The 22,371-nt window shown below is 33.9% G+C and overlaps 3 protein-coding genes across 3 annotated transcripts; all 3 read left to right on the forward strand.

Moving 5' to 3' along the window:
* The first annotated feature begins 414 nt into the window (after positions 1-414).
* Positions 415-5,003, forward strand: LOC126654462 (probable Histone-lysine N-methyltransferase ATXR5). The gene is made up of 6 exons (XM_050348321.2): positions 415-1,027; positions 1,443-1,526; positions 3,708-3,937; positions 4,037-4,137; positions 4,222-4,434; positions 4,616-5,003. The coding sequence occupies exons 1-6, from the start codon at positions 676-678 to the stop codon at positions 4,773-4,775; spliced, it is 1,140 nt and encodes a 379-aa protein (XP_050204278.1). The 5' UTR covers positions 415-675; the 3' UTR covers positions 4,776-5,003.
* A 4,271-nt stretch (positions 5,004-9,274) lies between these two features.
* On the forward strand, positions 9,275-10,085 carry LOC126656858 (uncharacterized). The gene is made up of 2 exons (XM_050351481.1): positions 9,275-9,688; positions 9,786-10,085. Exons 1-2 carry the CDS (start codon positions 9,275-9,277, stop codon positions 10,083-10,085), a joined length of 714 nt encoding a protein of 237 aa, XP_050207438.1.
* A 4,095-nt stretch (positions 10,086-14,180) lies between these two features.
* On the forward strand, positions 14,181-15,637 carry LOC126657420 (uncharacterized). Its single transcript, XM_050352097.2, has 3 exons — positions 14,181-14,421; positions 14,523-14,712; positions 15,180-15,637. The coding sequence occupies exons 1-3, from the start codon at positions 14,275-14,277 to the stop codon at positions 15,599-15,601; spliced, it is 759 nt and encodes a 252-aa protein (XP_050208054.1). The 5' UTR covers positions 14,181-14,274; the 3' UTR covers positions 15,602-15,637.
* The last annotated feature ends 6,734 nt before the right edge of the window (positions 15,638-22,371 follow it).

Genomic DNA, 22,371 nt, shown 5'->3' on the forward strand with positions numbered 1-22,371 from the left:
TATTGGACTAAAATTCTATGTTTAGCTCTTTTCTATATCTCCTGGGCTTCGTCATGTTTTGAGTCACCAATCATCTTTTGATCCAGTGCGAACAAAAGTATTTACAAGACTAAAATGTTATATACATATATTATTCGAATTATATATAAAATATATATTAAATATATAAAAATGTTGGATTTTGCAAATGTTGTTAAAATATCATATTTTTGTAATCATTTTTAAAAAAATTGTATTTTTGTAAAAAATTAATACATATTTTTATAAATATTTTTTTGTGTTCTTAGTATTCATGTAAACATTTCTTTAAAAAATAGTTTGGCCTTTTTAAAATAATTAAAAAAAAAAGAATAAGATTAATTTTTGTTAGGAATAAGATTTTAACTATTTTGATTAGTTTTTCACAGCTCTTGCCCTTGGCGGAAACAAACGCCAAAACAACCTTAACAACAGAAACAAACATTTCTCACGTAACGGCCGGACATCACATTCTGTGCGCACCACAGGCGCACTTTAGCATCTCTGACTTAAACTCTAATTTCCTCTCGCCAGTGGAACACATTTTTATCCCCATTTTCAGTTCTTCCTTCAGAATTTTACTTTATTCACCGAATTCCAATTTTACCCTCTACAGCTCTTTGTAATCACAACTTTGCCATCCGAAACAACCCTTCAATGACATCAGCTTCCACCACGGTGGCTGCTCGGCGTACAGTAGGTTCTCGCCGGAGAACAAAGGCGGCGAGTCCGGCACCATCATCGCCGCCGGACTCACCGCGGCCGAAGAAGATGAAGGCGATATCGGAGGTATTAGCGAAGGCGAAGTACGCGGTGGCGGAGAGTGGTGACTATGGAGACGCGAGCTGCGAAAAATGCGGGTCCGGTGAAGGAGGTGAAGAGCTGTTGCTGTGTGATAAATGTGATAAAGGGTATCATATGAAATGCGTGAGGCCCATTGTTGTTAGAGTTCCTATTGGATCCTGGTTTTGCCCTAGCTGCTCTGGTGATCAAAGACGACGAGTAAGAAGTAGGGCCATCTTGTTATTTGCTTTTTTAAAATTTAGCTAGGTAGCACGGACACAGACACGGAAAACGGGACACTTGGACACAAACAAGGCGAAACGGTATTATTTTTAAGGTTTCCTATGCTAAAATTGAAGCTTTGTGTCCGGAACGCCAATGCGTCGCACATTTTCGAAACGGAAAACGTTGATAGAGTGAAGTGTCCGTGGACACATGGACATGGACAATGCGAAACGACCTTATTTGAAGGTTTCATATGTTAAAATTGAAGTTTCGTGTCCGAACGCCAACTGTCTGACAAGTTTCCGAAACGGAAAATGTTGATCGAGTGAAGTGTCCGTGCTACCTATAGCTCTTCTTGTTTTGGTTAAATTTGACAATGTGGGTGTTTTACTGTTTGATTGTGCTTGATTATGTAGAGCTTTCGCAGAGGAAGATTATTGATTTCTTTAGGATTCAGAAGTGTGATCATATTAGGAAAGATAAATGCTGCTCTTCTCAAGGTGATTCTTTCTTTAATTTCTTTTTAAGATTGGTTTATCGTCTTATGTTTATACAATTGCCCAGAAAAGGAACAAAAAAAATGAAAACTAGATGCATTGTTGTTTGTTTTTTTGATGATTTCTCGTTGACGAATTGTTTCAGGCTTCCTGCTATCAATTGACTACCAGAAGTTTTTCAATTTTGCTTGCCTTGCCGAAAATAACAATAATCACAATAACTAATACATAATAGTGTAATAATAAATAAAAAAAGAGTCTGAATAGTGATGTGAAAAAAGGAAGGACTAATTGCAAGGATGACAAAGAAAACAAGAAATGAGGGAATAGTTTAAATGCGCTGCATGGAACTTCCTTTGGATCGTTATATAAGATGCGATAATAAATAAATGAAATGTTGAATGATTAAGCTCGTAATGTCTTGAATGTAGTTTTAGAACAATTTATGAATGGCTTATCTATACCTATAGTTTTTGGTAAGTCTTAAAATGCAAATTGAATATAAAAATACATAGTCATAATTCATGAAAGGTCTTAATTGCTCGAATTCAGATCCTTCAACATAAGATAAAAATAGACATCTGAAAGTTTCTTAAACGGAATGAAATCATACAAGTGAAAAGGTTCCCAATAATAATAATCAATCAAGATCTTTCACAAAAGCCTATCTAATCTATTAGCTCGATTGGCTTGCTACTTTATTATGTGTAGTAGGACTTTTTTTTTGTGTGCTGAGATGTCTAGAAATGTACATCCAGCTAATATTAAGATGTAAGGTCTTGATTGAATACGGCAACAACCGATGAACTTACATGTTTAGTCGATAGTTAAGTAAAGTTCTCTTAGCATACAAGCTTTGGGTTGATTTTATCCATTTTAGTTGTGTCATTACTGCTATTTAGATTGGATTGCTATGACATAAATATTTGCATATATTTCTGTGATGTAAAACTTTCAACCGCTTGTTTCTTCCAGATTTTTTTGTTGAACGATATATAGGTTTGAACTGATAAAGCTGATTTACACATTTTGTAAACAAGAAACAAAACTGTAAAAGATTATTAGAGAAGGGACAAGAGTACAATTTTGAAGGATATGTCATGCTAACTGGGCAGCTCATGTAGACAAAAATTGAAGCTAAAAAACTACAAGAAACGCCCGCTAATTTAGTCTTGTTTTGAATACACTAAAGAACCGGTTTATAGAATTGGTGAATGGTGGCTTAAGATGCATCAGAGATAAGCAAGTATGTGCATGTATTTTTCATGCATGTGCGTACACAGAATTGAGAATTCGATCATGATATAAGCGCATTACACTTAGTGACAACAACTGACACAGAAATTGATAGTAATCCTGAATCCTGATGTATATAATTCAGAGTTTTATTGTATATTTTCTGTCAAATTTGTGTATCAGCTTTCATCTGAAGGATGATTTTGAGAGGAAAGACCTAATAAAATTTTGTCAATACCCCTTTCTTTTTCTCCTTATATCTCGTCTTTTAAATGAAAATTTGTTGATGTCTGCGTTCAGATTTTTATGGGGAAGAGATATATGACCTCGGAAATACATTGTTTCTAAGTGCCAGTAGGCATCTAAATCTTTGATTTTGAATCATAGTTCGTGATGATCTTTAGTATGACTAACTTTTTGCTATTACTTTTTTTCCCTTTCTTATGGATCGAGTTTATTGTCCCTCTTTTTTAAAACCTATTACTCTTTCTACTAACTGTGTGTTTGATAGATAATAAGGACATGTAGAATGACAAAATGATCAGTAACAATATCTTTCATTATCCTCTAATATGCTGCATTTTGGTCAACCAACCATGTTTGAAATCCTACAGTAATCTTTGTTATATTAAAATATGTCAAGATGCGGAGAAAGCATACTGATCACTTATGTTTTATTATTTTGAACTTTCGAGTTGTGTGGTATAGTTTATGTGCAAGGTCACTGGCCAATTATGATCGTACTGATTTAAAGATTCAATATCTCAAATTCAATATCAAACTTTAATTATGTAATGTTTTCTAATATTGTTGAAGATATTATCTTTGTTTCATATGATCTCTATATGGTCATCATTTTCAAGAATTAATAGCAGAGATTATTTATCATTTATAAGCACGGACTCCTCAATGTTGGTTTTAATTTGCTTCTTTTGGTTGACTTCAAAGACATGAGAAAGCATCGGAGACGTTCGGGATCATTGGTGTATCAAAAGAGAAGAAGAAGATTGTTGCCATTTGTTCCATCAGAGGATCATGATCAAAGGTTGATACAAATGGGCACACTTGCTTCTGCTTTAACAGAATTGAAAATAAAATTTAGTGATGACCTAACCTACATTCCTGGCATGGCTCCTCGATCTGCAAACCAGGCCAGGTTTGAAAGGGAGGGCATGCAGGTCTGAAGTCAAAACTGGTCTTTTCAATGATATTGTCCTGCTGGAGCAATTGGCTCTCATACATTATATGTTTATTATAGCGCGTTGTTCTTCTGTCAGGTTCTTCCGAAGGAGGACATAGAGACGTTGGAACAGTGCAGAGCTATGTGTAGAAGAGGAGAATGTCCTCCGCTTTTAGTGGTCTTTGATTCATGCGAAGGGTACTTACTTGAACTTCTTTGCTGTGCTATTTTGTTCAGTGACTACTTCATGTTGAGTAGGTTCAAGTTTATTTCACAATGCAGATTCACTGTTGAGGCCGATGGCCAAATAAAGGATCTGACATTTATAACAGAGTACACAGGTGATGTGGATTACATCAGAAACCGTGAACATGATGATTGTGATAGTCTGATGACCCTTCTTTTAGCAAAAGATTCATCTAAAAGCCTTGTCATCTGCCCTGATAAACGTGGAAATATTGCCCGCTTTATCAGCGGCATTAACAATCATACAGCGTAAGCTTATGTAACCTGTTGCTTCTCAACATCATTAATATAATAATATTTATATATACATAGAGTCGGAACATGCTCTTCTTTGAATATCTCACACTTAGGCCTCTGTTCAACCAGCTATGTTCTGTTTGCGAAACGGTTGTTTCATTCTTAGTGTCAAGATTTGTTGAATTGTGTGCAGGGATGGTAAGAAGAAGCAGAATTGCAAATGTGTGAGATACAGTATAAACGGTGAATGCAGGGTATTTTTGGTTGCTACGCGGGATATTGCTAAAGGAGAGAGGCTCTATTACGATTATAATGGATACGAGCAAGAATATCCTACTCAACATTTTGTCTAGCAATCTGATACAAGTGCAATTTGCGATTTACGAGTTGCATCGTCATAGATCATTTTTCGGCCGGAATCTTACTCATTGTTGTTGCAGAGTCGACAACATAATTTTTCTAATGTAATCTTGGGCTATCTATAGTAATTTATCATGTAAAGCTGCCCAAGTTAAACTAGAAAAGGAAAGAAAGCTTTTCTTAAGTTTAGATAAAAAAATTTGATTTTAGATAGACATAAATTCTTTTTGCGGTACAGATTCCAATGGAAAAATATCCTTTGTTGCATTGCATTTCTTGCAATTCATAATTGGAAATTTTAACAGGGCCTTTACCCAGGGGCCAGAAATCGCAATTAAGGGGGGTAAAATAGAATTTTTTTTCTATAATATACGAAATTTAAAATTAAACGGGTCAATATATAATATTTACCAAATAATATTATAAATGTTTAAAAAAATTATGTGGCAAATTTGTATTTTGAAAAAATTAAGAGGGGCAAATGCCCCTCTTGTCCACCATGTGCCTCCGCCACTGCCTTCACCATATCAATGGTCAACATAAAAATTGGCACTATATGATTCGGTTTTTTCAAATTTTATGTTAGTTACTTAGAATTTTTTTTTTGCAAAAATATCTCATTTTTTTTAAAATATTTACTTGACATATCTCATTATAATTTAGAGCATCCACAATGGGTATAATAGAGAGTGTTATAGTCCTCTATTATACCCATCATTACACTTTCTCCCATAGTGGGAGAAAGTGAAATGAAAATTGGGGTTTTTGACATTTTTGTGTCTCCTTACAAATATAATTCCGGTTTTGTGCCTCTTCTATACAAATTTCCGGATTTGTGCCCGGACCCAAATGATTTGTGTTATTGCCTCTTCTATACAAATTTCCTTCTATACAATCATTTGGGGCAGATAATGATTAATCAGTTTCTTTTTTCTTTTCAAAATTTTTTATTTAAGCAATAAATTGTAATTTAGGTTAATTATTTTGGGGTTATTTTCGGACACTTCCGAGGGTTATTTTGTAAATAAAATTTAAAGACATATTGTAGTTGACCTTTCAAACTTTATAAATGTCATTTGTAATTATTGTTTGGACCAATCAAAGTAAGAATTTTAATTGCTCAAAGATGGTAGAAAAAACCTGATTTTAATATGAAAATTTAAGAAGTTAAGTTTGACGTTAATTTTGAAGATCTTAGAAATATCAAATAAAGTTCGAGTGAAAATGAAAGTCGTAGACGGTGGTGTGGACTATATAAATGTCCAATTGGTTTTGAGTTAGATCTATTTTAATTAAGTGATTTTAATAGTTAAAATTGTCTAAAAATGTAGTTTTGGATTAATTGATTATAGGTAAAATTTTACTAATTCACGCTTTTAGTACAAAACATGACATTGCTATGCTATACTTCTAAAAAATAGAATAACAAATTTAGGGTTTATGATTTTGATTGTTATGAAGTATTTTTACCATTTTTAAGCATTTAAAAGCTTTTCTAAACGTTTTTGTCGTTATGAATTTTTCAAAAATCAGATAATAATAAATCACTAGGGTTTCGTAAATAATTAAACAAAAGTCATACACAGAAATTAAAATAAATCAAATAATCAAAAATATGTGTACAACAATAAAAAAAACTATAAAATACAACTAAATGTTGTTCTATCTGGGGTCTGTAAGTGTATCCTCATGTTTCGACTCCTGTTCTGACGCCGACTCATCTGGCTATGAGTCAATGGCCGATAAGGTCTGAGATCTGGTGCCGGAGCTGGGGTCGCTACTACTTGGACTGGCCACATTGTCATCCTCGTCATTAGGAGCCTGTGAGGAGGGGTCCCTAACCCCAGGGAAATTGAAGGAGGCATCATGTTAGCAATTTCACCAAATGGAGTGTGGCAGCCTGCAAATTGTTCACCCACTCATCAGTGAGTGAAAAATGCATTTGTGATGTGCTCTGAGGGGGGGGGGGGGAGAGAGGAAGAAGGCGGCTGTGGAATGTAGCCCTCAAGAAGCTGGCTAAAACTACCTACTCCAGGCGTTTGCGGATAGGACCAGTTGTCTTCAAATAGTCCTCCGTACTGCTGAGCTGGAGGTGTCTGCGTCGGGGGTGGTGGCTAAAAGGGGGTAAAAGCGGAAGCACGATAACGGGAGAAGTCCGGCGGTACTGAATAAGACGAAGATGGTGGCGCCTCGGGCTGCGAAGAGGTGCTGCCGTGTGCTGTGTATACCTAGTATACGGCTGAATGAAGTCCTCGGTATTCCCCTGATAATCAACCTGGAAAAACAAAACAAATTATGTAATTACGGGCCCACAGCAGTGGATACTGCCTATCCACAAATATCAACCGACTCTTGATAATTTATTCTTCCACTCAACGGCACTTGCACATAACTACCCCCAAAATATTCTACTCCACCGGGAGAGTTTACAATACTACCGTCAAACCGTATCACGAACGACAAATCGATTGTCGTCATTGCTACAATCATGTGTCATGAATAAATGTTACTCTTATTTTTAAAATAAATTTATAATATTCACAGGTTACTCATTAAAAATTATAACAATTTCTAAAATAAAATTCAAAATATAATTTTTACATACTATTTTAAATTACAAAACATAATAATAACCATGTATATTAAAATTTTAATCATTTTTTAAACAATGTATACTATATTTTCAAAATACTATTTTTTATAAAAACTTTCATATCTTATTTTTTAAAAATTTACTACAAGCATGCGTCATGAATAAATGTTACTCTGATTTCTAAAATAAAATTCTAATATTCACAAGGTACTCATTAAAAATTATAACAATTTCTAAAATAACATTCAAAATATAATTTTTACGTACTATTTTAAATTGCAAAACGTAATAATAACCATGTATACTTAAGTTTTAATTATTTTCTAAACAATATATACTATATTTTCAAAATACTATTTTTTATAAAAACTATTATATCTTATTTTTAAAAAGTTTAAACAATTTTATAAACAATTAACACTATATTTTTAAAATACAATTTTTACGTACTTTTTTAAACTACATCATATAGTAACAATTATGTTATATTTTTCTTAAAAATTAGTAACTTTATAAATAACTTATACTATATTTTCAAAACACAATTTCTAGACAATTTGTACACGACATTGCTATGCTATATTTTCAAAATACTATTTTCTAATTTCTACACTATATTAAAAATTATATCAACTTCTAAACTATAATACTTAACAAGAATCCTATGAATTCTTCTAAACTATATAAATATTGAAAATGATGTAATTCTTTAAAATTTCTATAACTTCTAACAATTACTAAACTATAATATTTTCTAAAAAATAAAATTCAATTATAATTCTAACATTTTCTAATCGATAGCATTTTTTAATTCCAACATTTTCTAAAATAAAATAAAATAAAATTAATTAAAAATAAATACGGACTAACCTCTTATCGTAAAATAGCAGTCCGAAAAATAACGTTTAGCTCTAGAAAAATATCCGACTAGCTCCACAAAATAAACTTCGTCGCTTCAACCAAGTCCGAAAAAATCAATCCGTCAAACTCCACTAAAATTCACTAATTTTTTTTAAACGAGATAACCCACTAAAATTCAATTACAATTCTATTCTTTTTCCTACTCTTCTCTAATTTTTTCTTTGAAGTGTGAGTGCTAACCTTCAGCACTCACCTATTTATAATAAAGCAGCCCGCTATCTCATATAGCGGGCTGTTTTTTGGCACATGATTCCCTGCAACAGCAGGGAATCATTTGACCGACCAGCTATATGAGACAGCGGGCTGGTACTAATTTGGGTGATTTTACTAATCACCCAGATTAGCTACCAGCCCGCTATCTCGTAAGGCGGGCTGGTTTGCAGCCCGCTGTCTCATAAGGCGGGCTGGTTTGCAGCCTGCTGTCTCATATAGCGGGCTGCGTGGGTCCAGGCACAAAAGCAAAAATATGTTGAAAAGAGGTACAAATCTGGAATTTTTGTTGTAGGAAGATACAAAAATGTCAAAAACCCTGAAAATTGCTATAGAACCGTTTTATAGTAGAAAACGGTTCTATAGCAATTATGTGGTCCCCACTTTTTACATGTATATGTAAAATTGCACCTGCAAGCCAAATTCAATATTTAAAAAAAAATTAATTTTATCTATAAATATTCAATATTTCCTTACAATTCTTCAAATTATTTTAAATCTCTCTTACAATATTTTGTTCTATTCATCAATTTCTCTACTAAAACATTTTAAATTATGGATGAAAATTTACAAAAATTCCATAATTTATTTACCAATTCAAATATAGAAAATTCTTCTTCTCCACAAAATCAAAATCATTCAAATACATCAAATTTTCCATACTCAAATGTTTCTTCAAATATGCAGAATTTTGCAAATCCTCATTTTTCAAATCCAAATTTTCAAAATTCTCCCGGCATTCCATATCCATTTTCCATGTATCCCATGATGGGAGGGTTTAATTCGGGATATTACAATCCTAATGTAGGTTATGGAAGCCAAATAACTCTAAGTGATGCAAGAAAAAATATTGATTGTGGTCCGACGCAAGATAATACAACAACGGAGTCTAATTCCGATACTCAAATACCAGAATTTTCTACTCAACAAGGTATCGAAAAAATTATCACTAGTGATCCAATTGAAGAAAATGATGGAAAACGTATTCCATGGAGCGTTGAAGATGACAAAGTACTTGCAAGTGCTTGGCTCACAATTTCAAACTGCAGTGTTGCCGGTAATTCACAAAGTGAAACAAAATTTTGGAATCGCATCACTACATACTACAATGAGCATCGAACATCCAAATGTCAAAGAAAGGAAAAAGCTGTGAAATTACATTGGCGTTGGATTTCTCGTATGGTTAACGACGATCAACTCAAACAACATGCTCGTGAGCTTTTTCACCAAAATAATTAAAAACATTTCATTTATGAACATGTATGAATGGTGGTGAAAGATGATCAAAAATGGAAGACGACTAATCCTCTACAACGTTCTTCAAAAAAAGATAAGAACTAATGAAAGTGGAGCATACATTTCTTCATCTAATATGGATACAAGCTTGGATATCGATGATTGTGAGGTAGAAATACGTCCGATTGGACAAAAATTAGCAAAAAAGACAAAAAGAAAAGCTAAAGGAAAGTCAAAAAATCTCGAAGAAGATGTAGATGGAGGACTTGAAGAAATTAAGATCATGTTGCAACAACAAAAAGAAGGAAAATTTCAACGTATGGAAAGAATAGCAGAAAGTTAGAAGGATTAAATTTTGGGTTAAATGCAAATTCATACACCAACTTTGACCTAATTTGCAATTGTAACATAAACTTTTAAACTTGGCAATGTCGGTAACCAACTTTCATTTGTTGGCAAATTGGTACACCGACCAATCATAAAACGACAAATGGCGGCTTATTACAATGTCCACGTTAGTGTTTTTTGAGTTTGGTGTATCGATTTGCCAAAAGTGTAAAGTTGGTTACTGATATTGCCAAGTTTCAAAGTTTATGTTGTAATTGCAAATTAGGTCAAAGTTGGTGTATGAATTTGCATTTAACCCTTAAATTTTCGAAGTGATTATGATATATTACTCAAAGATACCACAAGCATGACGGAGGAATAACTCAAGATTCATGAGCAAATGTGCTCCATCCTTAAGGTGAAAATTTAACATAAATTAATGTGATGTTGTGTATTTTAAATTTTATGTAATGTAGTGTAGTTTAAATTTCATGTTATGTAGTGCAATTTAAATTTCATGTAATGTAGTGTTAATGATGAAGATTAATATTTATTAAATTAGTCTATGTACTTTAAATTATCAGTATTTTAATAAAATATTTTTAATTAAATAAATAAATTTATATTAGTTATTATTTGTTAATTAATTAAAATCTATTATACAAAAGTATAAATATATTATGAAATAAATTGTTCTAGATATAAATATGATAAAAATAAAAAATAAATATTGTGGGATCTATTCATTATACTTTAAAAATATAATTGACAGTGGAGAAAAATGTAATGAAGAAGAGTATAATAAAATTACTGCGGACTTATGAATTTCTTTATTAACCTGAATCGGCCATTAACGTGGCATGCTATTACGCCCATTAGAGTGTAAAACATTGTGAATGCTCTTAGTCATATTTTACTTTTTACTGAAGGTTCAGGAATTAGTATTTAGTATTAAGTGGTGGCAAGAGGAGGTGGCTAGCCGGGATTGTTAACTCTAGTGATTATATTTTAAAATAATTAAATAAAATATCATTTCACTCTTTTTAGTTGAACCCCGAATATTTCATTAATTGACAATGTGCCCTTCCACCAAGTCAAAGAATATGCTTTGAGATTTACTTTCCAAACCAAAGTGCTTTTTTGTGAAGGATATAATTTTATTTAAAAAATGAGTTTAAGCTAAATTATACATATATAGTAAATTTTCAGATAATAAAAACAAATTTCGGTTGCCATTAAAAAACTTTTGGCCAGAAAATAATAAAATAAAAAAGTGAAAATTCAATAATAACAAAAAAATTTAATGACTAAAATAAAAAAAACTTGAAAATTCATCACTAGTCAAAGATGAATTACTTGAGTTATATCTTTAAGCGTGCATAAACTCTTTGGATATTGCAATTTTTCCATATTTTATGATCTTTTGATGCAATCATCATTATTATATTCATTGGATTATCAATATATCACAAAAAAACCTTCATAACTATTTTGTTAAAAATATATATCCCAGTAGCTAAAAATAAAATTAAGAGCAAATTATCTAGAGGTCTCTGAGATATACCATAATTAAGAGTTTGGTATTTCTTATTTTAAAATTTTATTCAATGATCCATCAGTTTTAATTCCATTAACTGAGAGATCCTTCTGTTAATTTGAGAGATAAATCATTTAACGGACTGAAACTCGGGTACTAAATCGTTTAAAAGTGAGGGACCAAATATTTAAAAAATTTAAAAGTGAAGGACCAAATCATTCACAAAACTAAAGGTGGGGTATTAAATCATTTGAAAATAAATATCGAAATTAACTGAGGAATCTAATAATTAACGAAATTAAAACTGAAAAATTATTAAGTGGATTTTTGAAACAAAAAATATTAAATTATTAATTATAATATACCTTAAAGACCTTACCGTAATTTACTCTAAAATTGACTCCCTTTTTCCTTTCAGTATAATTATGTGTCTCTACATTTATTTTAGGGCTAATCACTCAAAAACCCCTCACCTTTAAACTTTTTTTCAATTCCACCCCGACGTTGAAAATTTGTCAATTTTATCCACTTTTAAATTTTCCGTTTTCAATTGTACCCCAATATTTTAATTTTTGTTAATTGTTTTACTTAAATGATGAAATCATTCAATTAATTAAGTCTAAACATGAAATTAAATTCTTTTTTATTCAAAAAAGTACAAATAAGTCCTTTTTTAAAAAAAAAACTAACTAAAAACCATAATTAAATTAACACTAATTTAAATTCTTAATTAATTTAACTAAATTTAAATAAATTTTAAAAATATACAATCAATATATGCGAGACATGGAGAATGTTTTAAACAAATTTTCAAACGCAAAAGACGTTAATTTAATTTTTCAGGGTACAATTGAAACACAAAAATGCAAAATAGGGTAAAATTGACAAATTTTCAACGTCAGAGTATAATTGAAAAGGGGCTAAAAGGTCGGGATTTTTTAAGACATTAGGCCTTTATTTTATGTAGGGATAATCCATATGAAATATAGAAAGCTTAAGATATGGACAAAGTGTAATTTTGTCATTGATAGATGTACCCTCTACATGGTACCCATGAGAAAGCAAAACCGATGCTTTAAAGTAGTTTTTGTGGAGCAGTTTAATAAACCATAAGATGACAACAAGAATCAGTGTCACTTTCGTAGCCTTCCGAGGCAACAAAAGGATAAGGATATTCCTATTCTTGCCCTATCTATTATACAATATCTATCATATTTTTGCAATCTTTTTCTTGGAAATATTACCTTATTAATACTAATTTCGCATTACGTGCTACACACGTGGCGGTAGTGTGATTCGTCAATTTATATATTAATTAATTTTATAATAATTATATCAAATTATTTTATTTAAATTTTAATATTAAATTGGTCCAAGTTTTGTTATAAATAAATACTAATACTTTAATTTATCAATTTTAAAAATTAATTGGCGTAATAATATTTATTTGTAATTTATTATAACTATGTTAATTATGTACTATACTTAATATTATTAGTTATAAATTTTGTTGGATTAGAAAATATATTTTATGAGTTGGATTATAAATTTAATATTGTTATTTATTGGCTAAAGTGCCAACCAATAAAATAAAGAGTAGAATAAGTTTTCGTTGTATCATATTCAACACAAACTAAAATAGTTTAGGAGATAAATTATTAATGAATTAATATGATAATTTAGACAAACTAAAAGAAAATGGACCAATTTTGCCTCGATGAAATCAACTCATCAAAAACAATTATACGGAAGTTTAGTATAGACAAAACAAAATTGTTTCTTTATTAAACTAACATATAGACGTTTGAACCCTCAAAAACAATTATACAGAAGTTTAGTTTTATAGTCAAAGAATTTTACCTTAATTAGTATTATTGGTCAATTATTTTAATATATAGTCCAAAACAGCAATTGGCTACTTTTTTGGCTAAAAAAATAGTCAAATTGTAATATAACTTTCTATTTCATCTTAGCAATGTTATATATTACGGATTAGAGCATGATGAAGAACTAAATAGGTATTCTAAAAAAAAAAAGCTAAATAGGTAAATTATATATGATACAATTCTATTCTAAGATGAAATAATTAAATTTTTTAACATAACATATTATATATAATATATTTGGTTATTAATTTTTTTTTCATATTGAATTTATTCTTTTTTAACTAATAGCCATAATAGCCATAATTAATTTAATTTTATTAATAATATCTTTAAAAATAATAAGATGGAAATTTAAATAAAAATATTTTGACCAAATACAGTATTTTAATTTTGTAGTTCAATCAAACTAAAAGATAGGTATTCCTACTAATTTGGAGACAATTTAGTTATTTTTTACATACTAAAAATTAAATTGGAGATAATTTAGATACTTATTCTAATTAGGACTTTAATTAAAATAGTGATTAATTAAATAACTAATTAGGTAATGACTATAAAACCTTTATTTAGTAGTAAACTGAAGAGGATTATTCAGTAAATTTGTCTGTCCCCCCTCCGTACTTTTATATATAGTATAGATATAGATAACCTTGTCACTTACTATGACCTCAATCATCAGCATAGTTCTCCACCGCCATCTATATCATATAAAATGAACAATCAAGAACCCCTTTAACAATAAAAATCTCTGTATAATTTTCATTAGAGCAAAACTATATATTATGATGGGTAGTTTGGAAGAGGAAAGACTTGTTCAGATGGTACAAGACTTTATCGAATCCGAATCATCGTCTTTATCCGCATTTCCTCCTCCTTCATCTTCTAAATGCGTTTCTACTGAGCACGATGACTTGTACTTTACTCTACAGGTGCTTTTCTTGATGTTTTGAGGTTCAAACACGGTTTTTTTTAGTTATCGGAAGTTATTGTTTCGTTGGGCTAAGCTGGCATACTGTTTTATTGGTTTCAGAAAATTGTTGGGCAAGTGACGGAGGCTGAAGCCAAGGTTGTTGAGAGTGTAGAGAAGCATATGAAAAACAAAAAAGAAGGTGAAAAAATTAGTGATCTAAAAGAATGGCTTGTTTTAAAGTTGAGAATTGATGGTTTTAATGCTTCTATTTGTCAAACTTCTTGGCCTGCTTCCTATCGATGTCCTGCTGGTTAGTCTCTTGTTTTTCAGTAGTAACAGTTTTTTGTATTCAAGTGTTCTAGGGTTGTGTGCTTTCTTCTTAACATTTTTTTTTAATTTATATTTTGTGCTTGAATGCATATATACCTATAAATTTGTACATATTTTGCTAATCTTTTGTATAGTTTTATGCTTTTTGGGAAATAAGTACCAACCCTTTGGATAAGAGGGACTTGCTACATTTTCTATGTTTCATCCTCGTTTTCTTATTACAACAGTAGAACGGGGTTCGAATCCACGATTTTTTAATGCACTTAGAGAGGTCTTTGCATCAAAGCTAAGCTCTTAATGGCTAGAGTTCGTTCAATATTAGTTTTATATAGAATAATTCCGTATTTAATATACATTAATCTTAGCGTAACAAAAACAACAATAGATATGGAATCTCAGCTTCGAAACTAGTCAATTAAATTAAATTTATGTGTGTGTATGGAACAGGTGAGTATGAGTACATAGAGGTAAGATGGAAAGAAGAGAAGGGATCAAATAAGAGAGTGATAGTGGACATAGAGTTCAGGTCACAGTTTGAAGTGGCGAGACCCACACCATTCTTCAAACATGTCATTAAAATAGTGCCACTATTTTTTGTTGGCAGTGAGGCAAAACTGAAGAAGCTTCTCTCTTTACTTTGTTGTGCTGCCGAACACTCACTGACGGAGACAGGACTGTATGTGCCTCCATGGCGGACCACCGCATACATGCACTCCAAATGGCTCAACACCAATAACGCTAATCGTAATTCTCAGAGTCTCACCGTTTGGATTCCTCCTCAGCCTATTCGTAACCATCATCGACGGGGTTTTGCTTCTGCTTCTGCCTTGTCCCATCAGCTCTCTTCCATGCGTATTAATTGTTGCTAATTTTATGTTTTTCGTAGGGTCTAATGGTTTTTTTAAATAAAATAACACGAGTTTTAGATTTTATTTTCAATTAGCATGTTTAATAATGCAAACTTTCCTTTAGATCGTGAATATCAAACATGATCTATTATTTGCTTTGTAATTATTTATGTTGTCTAGGTTTTATCATTGATCTACATTCTATTTTTCAGTTTCAAGTAATTATAATTAATCAATATTGTCCAAAATTATTGTTAATCGACCATAAAAAAAGTGTGGCATGTAATTTTTTTTTTATCATCTTAATTCATCATGTAAAATTAGAAATTTTTCATTAAATATATATCACATCGTATTGTTAGTTGAAAATAGTCATTCATTGATGACCACTTAATAATAATTTTTTTTTGGCAACATTTAATAATAATTGAATAATATTAGATGATGTGACACTGTTACTGGCGTTTTGCGTTTGTAACAACAAGCGTGTGAAATGCGGGCGTGCCAGGAAGCGGATTCCAAAATGTAACTTAACTTCTTAAACGAGCGATTGGGGTTTGGTTAACCTTATAACAAGTACTCCAATCAAGTAATGCTAAAACAAAGAATCCAATTGTAAATGTGTTTACTAATTGAATGAAATGAAAATACAAGTGTTTGAGTAGAAATTGCAAAAGTTCAATCGTAAAGTTCTTTACTGATTGAAGAAAACTGAGAATGCTAAGTGTTGAGTGTTTTTGCCTTTGGGCTGGTTTTTGTTGGATTTGATCGGGGGTTGCAAATTGGCTGCTCTTCTCTTATTTATAGCTTTTTCCTTTGAAAACTACTGCTTCATGTTTCAACTGCACACGTTCTTCCCCACTTTCAAAAACTGTCAATCGTGTTTTGTTTCTACTGCACGTGCTTTTTAACTTCTTTTCTTCTGGAATGGACTTCTTGGGCTTATGGGCCATTTAAATTAATATTTAATGGCCATCTCAAATTTGGGCTTAATCTTCTGCAACTGGGCTTGGACTTTTTGAATTAGCTTCTGAAGTAGTTAACCTCTAGAAATCAACCTTTAGAAACCAACCTTTAGAAATCAACTTCTGTCAACATTAGTCAACCTCTAAAAATCAACCTTTAGAAACCAACCTTTAGAAATCAACTTCTGAAGTCAACATTAGTCAACCTCTAAAAATTAATTTACGCCAATCATTAATAATACCTCTTTTATCTTTTGAAAAGAATAGGGGCTTTATGGCTTTTAAGCCATATTTTTAATTTTGGTGCAAACAATGCCCCCTATATAATTGGCTTTTTAGAAATAAAGCCATTTATATATATTTCTTTTAACCAAAATTTAAAATTTTAGCTTTCACAATGGTTAGGCCTAAGGTTTTATTTTCCGAAATTGATAAAAATTTATGGAAAGGTGAAAATTCTCTAGAAAATATGGTTTCAAATGTTTCAAAAGTATGTGAAAAAGTTTTAGAAGATCAAGAGATTTCAAATTCATCTTCTCCAAAATGTTTAAAACAAAACCCTAATTCAAAAGTTAAACCCAATTTTCCCCCAAAAATCACCAAGCCTCAAACAATGTCACAAATTGAAGTAGAAGGAGAACAACCGGTCATCCCCACCGCACCTCCGGCGACCAGCTCCTCGTCCACGCCCAACAGCTTTGGCGTGTCATCTCTCACGGCAGCAGCCTCTCTCCCGCCGTCCAGCTTCTCGCCCGCAACTGCTGTCCCGCCGTCCAGCTCCTCGCTGGCAGCTGCTCTCCTGCCGTCCAGCTCCTCGCTGGCAGCAGCTTCTGCCCTTTCATCGCCGGCAGCTTCTTTTCCGCCAGCTGCAGCGTTCTCCTTGGCAGCAGCGGACAGCAGCTCGGTGCCGTCATCAAACCGTTCCTCTCCGCCAGCTGATCATCTCTCACCGTCTAGCAGCAGCGGCATTCCTCAGCAGCAGGTGTTCGGAGGTTCTGGCCAGCAGCTGACTTCGGCGGCGGCAAGGGTCGACGATAGCTTCCCCTCGGCAGCCATGGCAGCGGCAGCGAGCTCCCCTCCGGCGATTGCAGCAGGTACATTCTTTTCTCTCCTTTCAATTAGTCAATTATTTCAGATTTAATTAATTGCTTAGGATTAATTACTCTACTAAAGGAAAAATAGAAAGAATTTAGAATTCATTAGGTAAAATTTATGAACCCCTTTTAAAATTTTGGTTTGTGTCAATACTAATTTTGTCAAAATTCATTTGTTGGAATTTGATTCAGTGTCGACATTGAACTTTCAATTGTCTGGACTTGGTTTAATGTCAACATCTGAATTTTAAATGCTAATGATTTTAGCATGTTGTGATTTTGACTTCCTTTGCTATTTTTGTAGATGGCGGTTTGCCAACCAGCTTGGTGGCGGAAATTGTAGCTACTACACCTGCCTTTAATTCTAAGACACAAACTTCTGGCTTGGTGATTTCAAAAGCAACAACTTCTGATTTTCCGCCAACCAACACCTTAGGTAAATTTCTTTTGAAATCAAACTCCTAGGATTTAGCTACTGTGATGTGATGCTTGATCCTTTTTGGTTTACCTAAGATTGTGATTTTTGCTTATGCACTTCAAACTTAAACAATTTGAGTTTAATTGCCTAACATTGAATTTAATGCTAAAACAACTAAATTCAATTATTCAACATTTATTGCCGAGGACCATTTAGATCAATTGCCTAATAGTGTTTGGCGTTTCGGACCTTGCTTCGGCTTCTAAAGAGCCGTTGGTCCTTTATCTAGCTGATGGTACTTTATTTACACCACCCTTCCAACCCAATGTAGTGACCAAAACTTTACAACAAACTGTAGCCCTATCAACGGGTAAAGATTGATCTTTAGGACTTTAGATGCATTTTGTCTTCTGAATGGCTGTATCTTGGTATTTGCAGGTTCTCCTAAGTTGGTAGCTACCACTTTTTCTGACTTCGCGGCTCAAAAGCCGGCCTCCAACCCCTTTACTATACCATCCACCTCTCCTCCTCCAGGTAAAGGTAAACCACTGTATTAACTTTTGTGATTGGATTGGTTAGTGTGAATTTTAATGCAGATTTTATTTTAATGGTTTAGGATACCAATAATACTACTAGGAACTTGCAAATTCTTCGGGCCATTAGATAGAATATTCTAAGCCTTTAGAAGTCAAATTTCTAGGTGGTCAAGTTTAATGAACATTTAAAGCCCTACGACTTTTTATGCCTAAATTTTCGATATTCTACTTGAACCATGTCTGTTTTGGCTTTACTTCAACCATTTAAAAACTCAAATTGGCTAAGTGATTGGTTTATGTTTATTTTATTTTGAGAATTTGCAACAACCAATTTCTTTTTCTTCTGTTGTAGCCAATTTTGAAAATGTATATGAAAATTCAAATTTGCACTTACAGGTTTCGTGATACCTCCTACGGCACCCGTCAGTAGGACTGTGGGTGTCCCAATTTCTCCTCTCCTAGTGGGGATTCCTGGCCGAAAGGATGCTATTGAAAAGGTATGTCATGATGAACTCCCCTTTTCTTTTTGAGATTGGGTTTCATGTTGTGAGCAAATGCTTCTTTCTTTCAGGAGTTCTATAGACAAATTCTGGATCCATCAGCCATCGCTCCTTTTCCACCTTATGTCACCTTCCAGTAAGTTTTGTACTAGAGATTGTTTAACCAATTTCCATCTTAGTCTTGTTTATTCAAAACTATTGTTCTCTCTGCAGGGACACCTCTTTAACTCCCTTTTTGAAAAAGGGTCTCATCATCCAAGGCATTGGCAATAAAACTATTCCAGAAGCTCCTCCCTACCCTATGCATGCGAGCGACGTATTAGTATGGGATTGTGAAGTGACAGGGGCTTCTGATATTACTTCTGCCATTAAGTCATGGCCTCGTCAGCCTCCTAGATGGACGGATTGGGTGGCTCGTCTACGTCCTTACTTCCAGAGGGATTGGCGGAGATTGGGGTTACTCCAGCTGATAGAGATAAGCGACAGACATATTGAGCTGAATGCGGGTATGTGCAGATCTTTTCTTCGCTATTGGAGTAGTTCAGCCAATTCTTTTATTTTTCCTTTCGGCCCGATGTCAGTTACTTTAAAAGATGTCTTCATGCTCACCGGCCTTCCGGTTATTGGATTTGACGCCCCTTGTCTATTTGAGGTAGAGACGAAAGACCTCTATTCCTACCCAATTTGTCCGAGTTACCCGGCGTGTGTTTCCAAGTGGAGTGTCTTAACAACACCTCCTTCTTTAGAAGAACATACCGAGTTTCTATGGGTCCTAATATGCAAGTTCATCATGTGCCCCTCCTCTGGCACTCCTACCAAGGAATATTGGAAACTTGCAAGTAATTTAGCCAACGGGACTTTTGTGGCTTTGGGGCCTGTGTTGTTAGGCGCCCTCTACTATGCTTTTGAGCAGTCTGTTACTACTCACCTCTTGGCCAAGTTAGATGGTCATGTGTGGTTGCTACAGTTGTGGATTTTTACCTACTTCCCAGAGCTAATGGGTGTAGGGGTAGGTATACCTTGTGCACTCCTATTGTGGATCTTTTGGCAGTCAAGTGTTGTTTTGAGGAGACCGCCGTCTTTGATTTTCTTTTTGAACGCACAGCTAGGGAAACCTCGGCTTTGTCCGTTTTTGATCATCACTCATATATTCCTCAGTGGATGGACATTTTCTCAGGGAAGCCAGGTACACTCCTCCTTATCAAAAGAAAGCTCTTTTGTGCCTTTACTACCTCTAGGATGTTATTTTTGGGAGGGTCTCAAGCCTTCTCTACTCGTGCTTCTAGCCAACATTGTGTGTCAAAGTTGTACATGAGTAGCCTTTGGGGTAGGCAGTTTGGGCTTAATCTTTCTCAAATTCATCCTTACCTTGAACAACATGATGGTGAGTGGACAAGATCTACTGTAGAGCAGCTTGTCAAGGTATATGGTTATTATCGTTGTCCTGTGGTAGAGAATTTGATTCCATATGACTTTGCCTCTTGGTGGGACGAGCGGTTTCAACTCATTCTGTCCAAAAACGCAGGTAACAACTTCATCTTTTTAACTTGTCTTCTATTTGTTTTCTGCCTCTAATTCTTTACACCTTTGTAGGGAAAGAAGCAAGGCTGCTAGTTCAACCTCCTCAAAGGCCTACTCCAGTGAGCAAGCCTAAGAAACAGGCTAAGAAAAAGAATCGCAACACCTCTTCAGAGTCATCTTTTGAGAAGACGGAATTGCCTAAGACACAAACTAAAAGGAAGAGTCGTGACACTTCTTCGGACTCGTCTTTTGAGAGGACAGAATTGCCTAAGACTAGGCAGTCAGGGAGACTCCTCAAAGTAGCCAAAAAACGACATGCTGGACCTCCTGAGACTGTGGTCTTGGAAGATGATTCAGAGGATGATCAACTTCCGGACCTACTTCACGGTAAATCTCTTTCACTTTGCTTCTTATGCTTAATATGTTTCATCCATTTAACAAATGCATTTTTTTTTTTACAGAAGCCGCTCATACAGAAGAAACAACGCTAGATGTTGATTCCGAGGCGGCCATGGATAGAGAGGATGATGGAATCCTTGACACACAAGGTAACCATCTTTCTTGATCTTTATTATCTATCATAATTACCTAGCTCATTTCATTGAAATCTTCTCAGGTATGGAGCATTCAGGGGAGCAATGCTCCAAGTCAGCCTCCGAGTCAACTTCTAAAGGCTCCAAGTCAACCTCTGAGCCAACTTCTAAAGGCTCCAAGTCAGAGTCTGCTTCTAAAGGTTCTAGGTCAGCCTCTGAGCCAACTTCTAAAGGCTCCAAGTCAGCTTCTGAGTCTGTCTCCAAAGGCTCCAAGTCAGCCTCTGAAAAAGATTCTGCTACCTCCACTGAATCCGAGGTAAATCTCTAACTTTGTTAAGATAAGTTTTTATTATACTTTTGGTTGGATATTAAACTTCCTTCAAATTCTTCTTCAGGAACCTTTATCGCAAATTAAGAAACTTTCTTCGATAATAGCAGAAGACCAAGACCTGGTAGATTTAAGCTTCTTGGACGAGATGAGCACCCCGGAAGCTAGTGTTTCTTTTGTCCCTTTGCCGGCTGACGTCGAGAGAGCTGTTTCTTTAGTCAAGCATGTCCTCGGCCAGCACATTTCTATTGTTACAGATTTCCAGAGAGAAGATCTCATTTCCTCTCTTCATATTCTACGCCTTGTTCCTGACTCCGTTGTCACTGATGAAGTAGAGAAAGATATTCTGGGTTCGCTCAACTTGTGGAGGTCTTGTGTTGAGATCGAGTCAAATGACCTCCCCAAGTTGAAATCTTCAAAAGCAGATAACGCCAGGTATTTATCTTTGGGATCTAAAAGGCAAGAAGTAGCTCAAAAACTACGAGACCTAGAAGCTAGTGGTGAGGCCTTTGAAAAGGAGATTGAACAACTGGAAACTGCTATTCTAGCTTTAAAGAGTAAGCAGCTTGATCTTGTGGTGGAAGGCAAACTTCTAGCCGAGGAATATCAAGGAATCAACTCTCAACTCCAGCCTCTTAATACTACCATTCAAGAGAAGAAAAATGACATGGTCTCATGGGTACAAAATTGTGCTAAGGCTCGTCAAGACAAAGTTGTTTGCCAATCGAAGTGGAGCAAGTTGCAAGGCCTTTTCTCGGATTCTTCACCTACTCCAATGTTGGCTTCCTCTACCTCCACCAACACCACAGCTCCTTGATGATTTTCTTTTATTTTGTATATGAACTGTGTTATGTAGTTTAGCTTTAGAATTGGTGACTTTGTTGAACCAAAAGACT

The sequence above is a fragment of the Mercurialis annua genome, linkage group LG7 (assembly GCF_937616625.2).
Source record: "Mercurialis annua linkage group LG7, ddMerAnnu1.2, whole genome shotgun sequence".
Taxonomy (NCBI): Eukaryota; Viridiplantae; Streptophyta; class Magnoliopsida; order Malpighiales; family Euphorbiaceae; genus Mercurialis; species Mercurialis annua.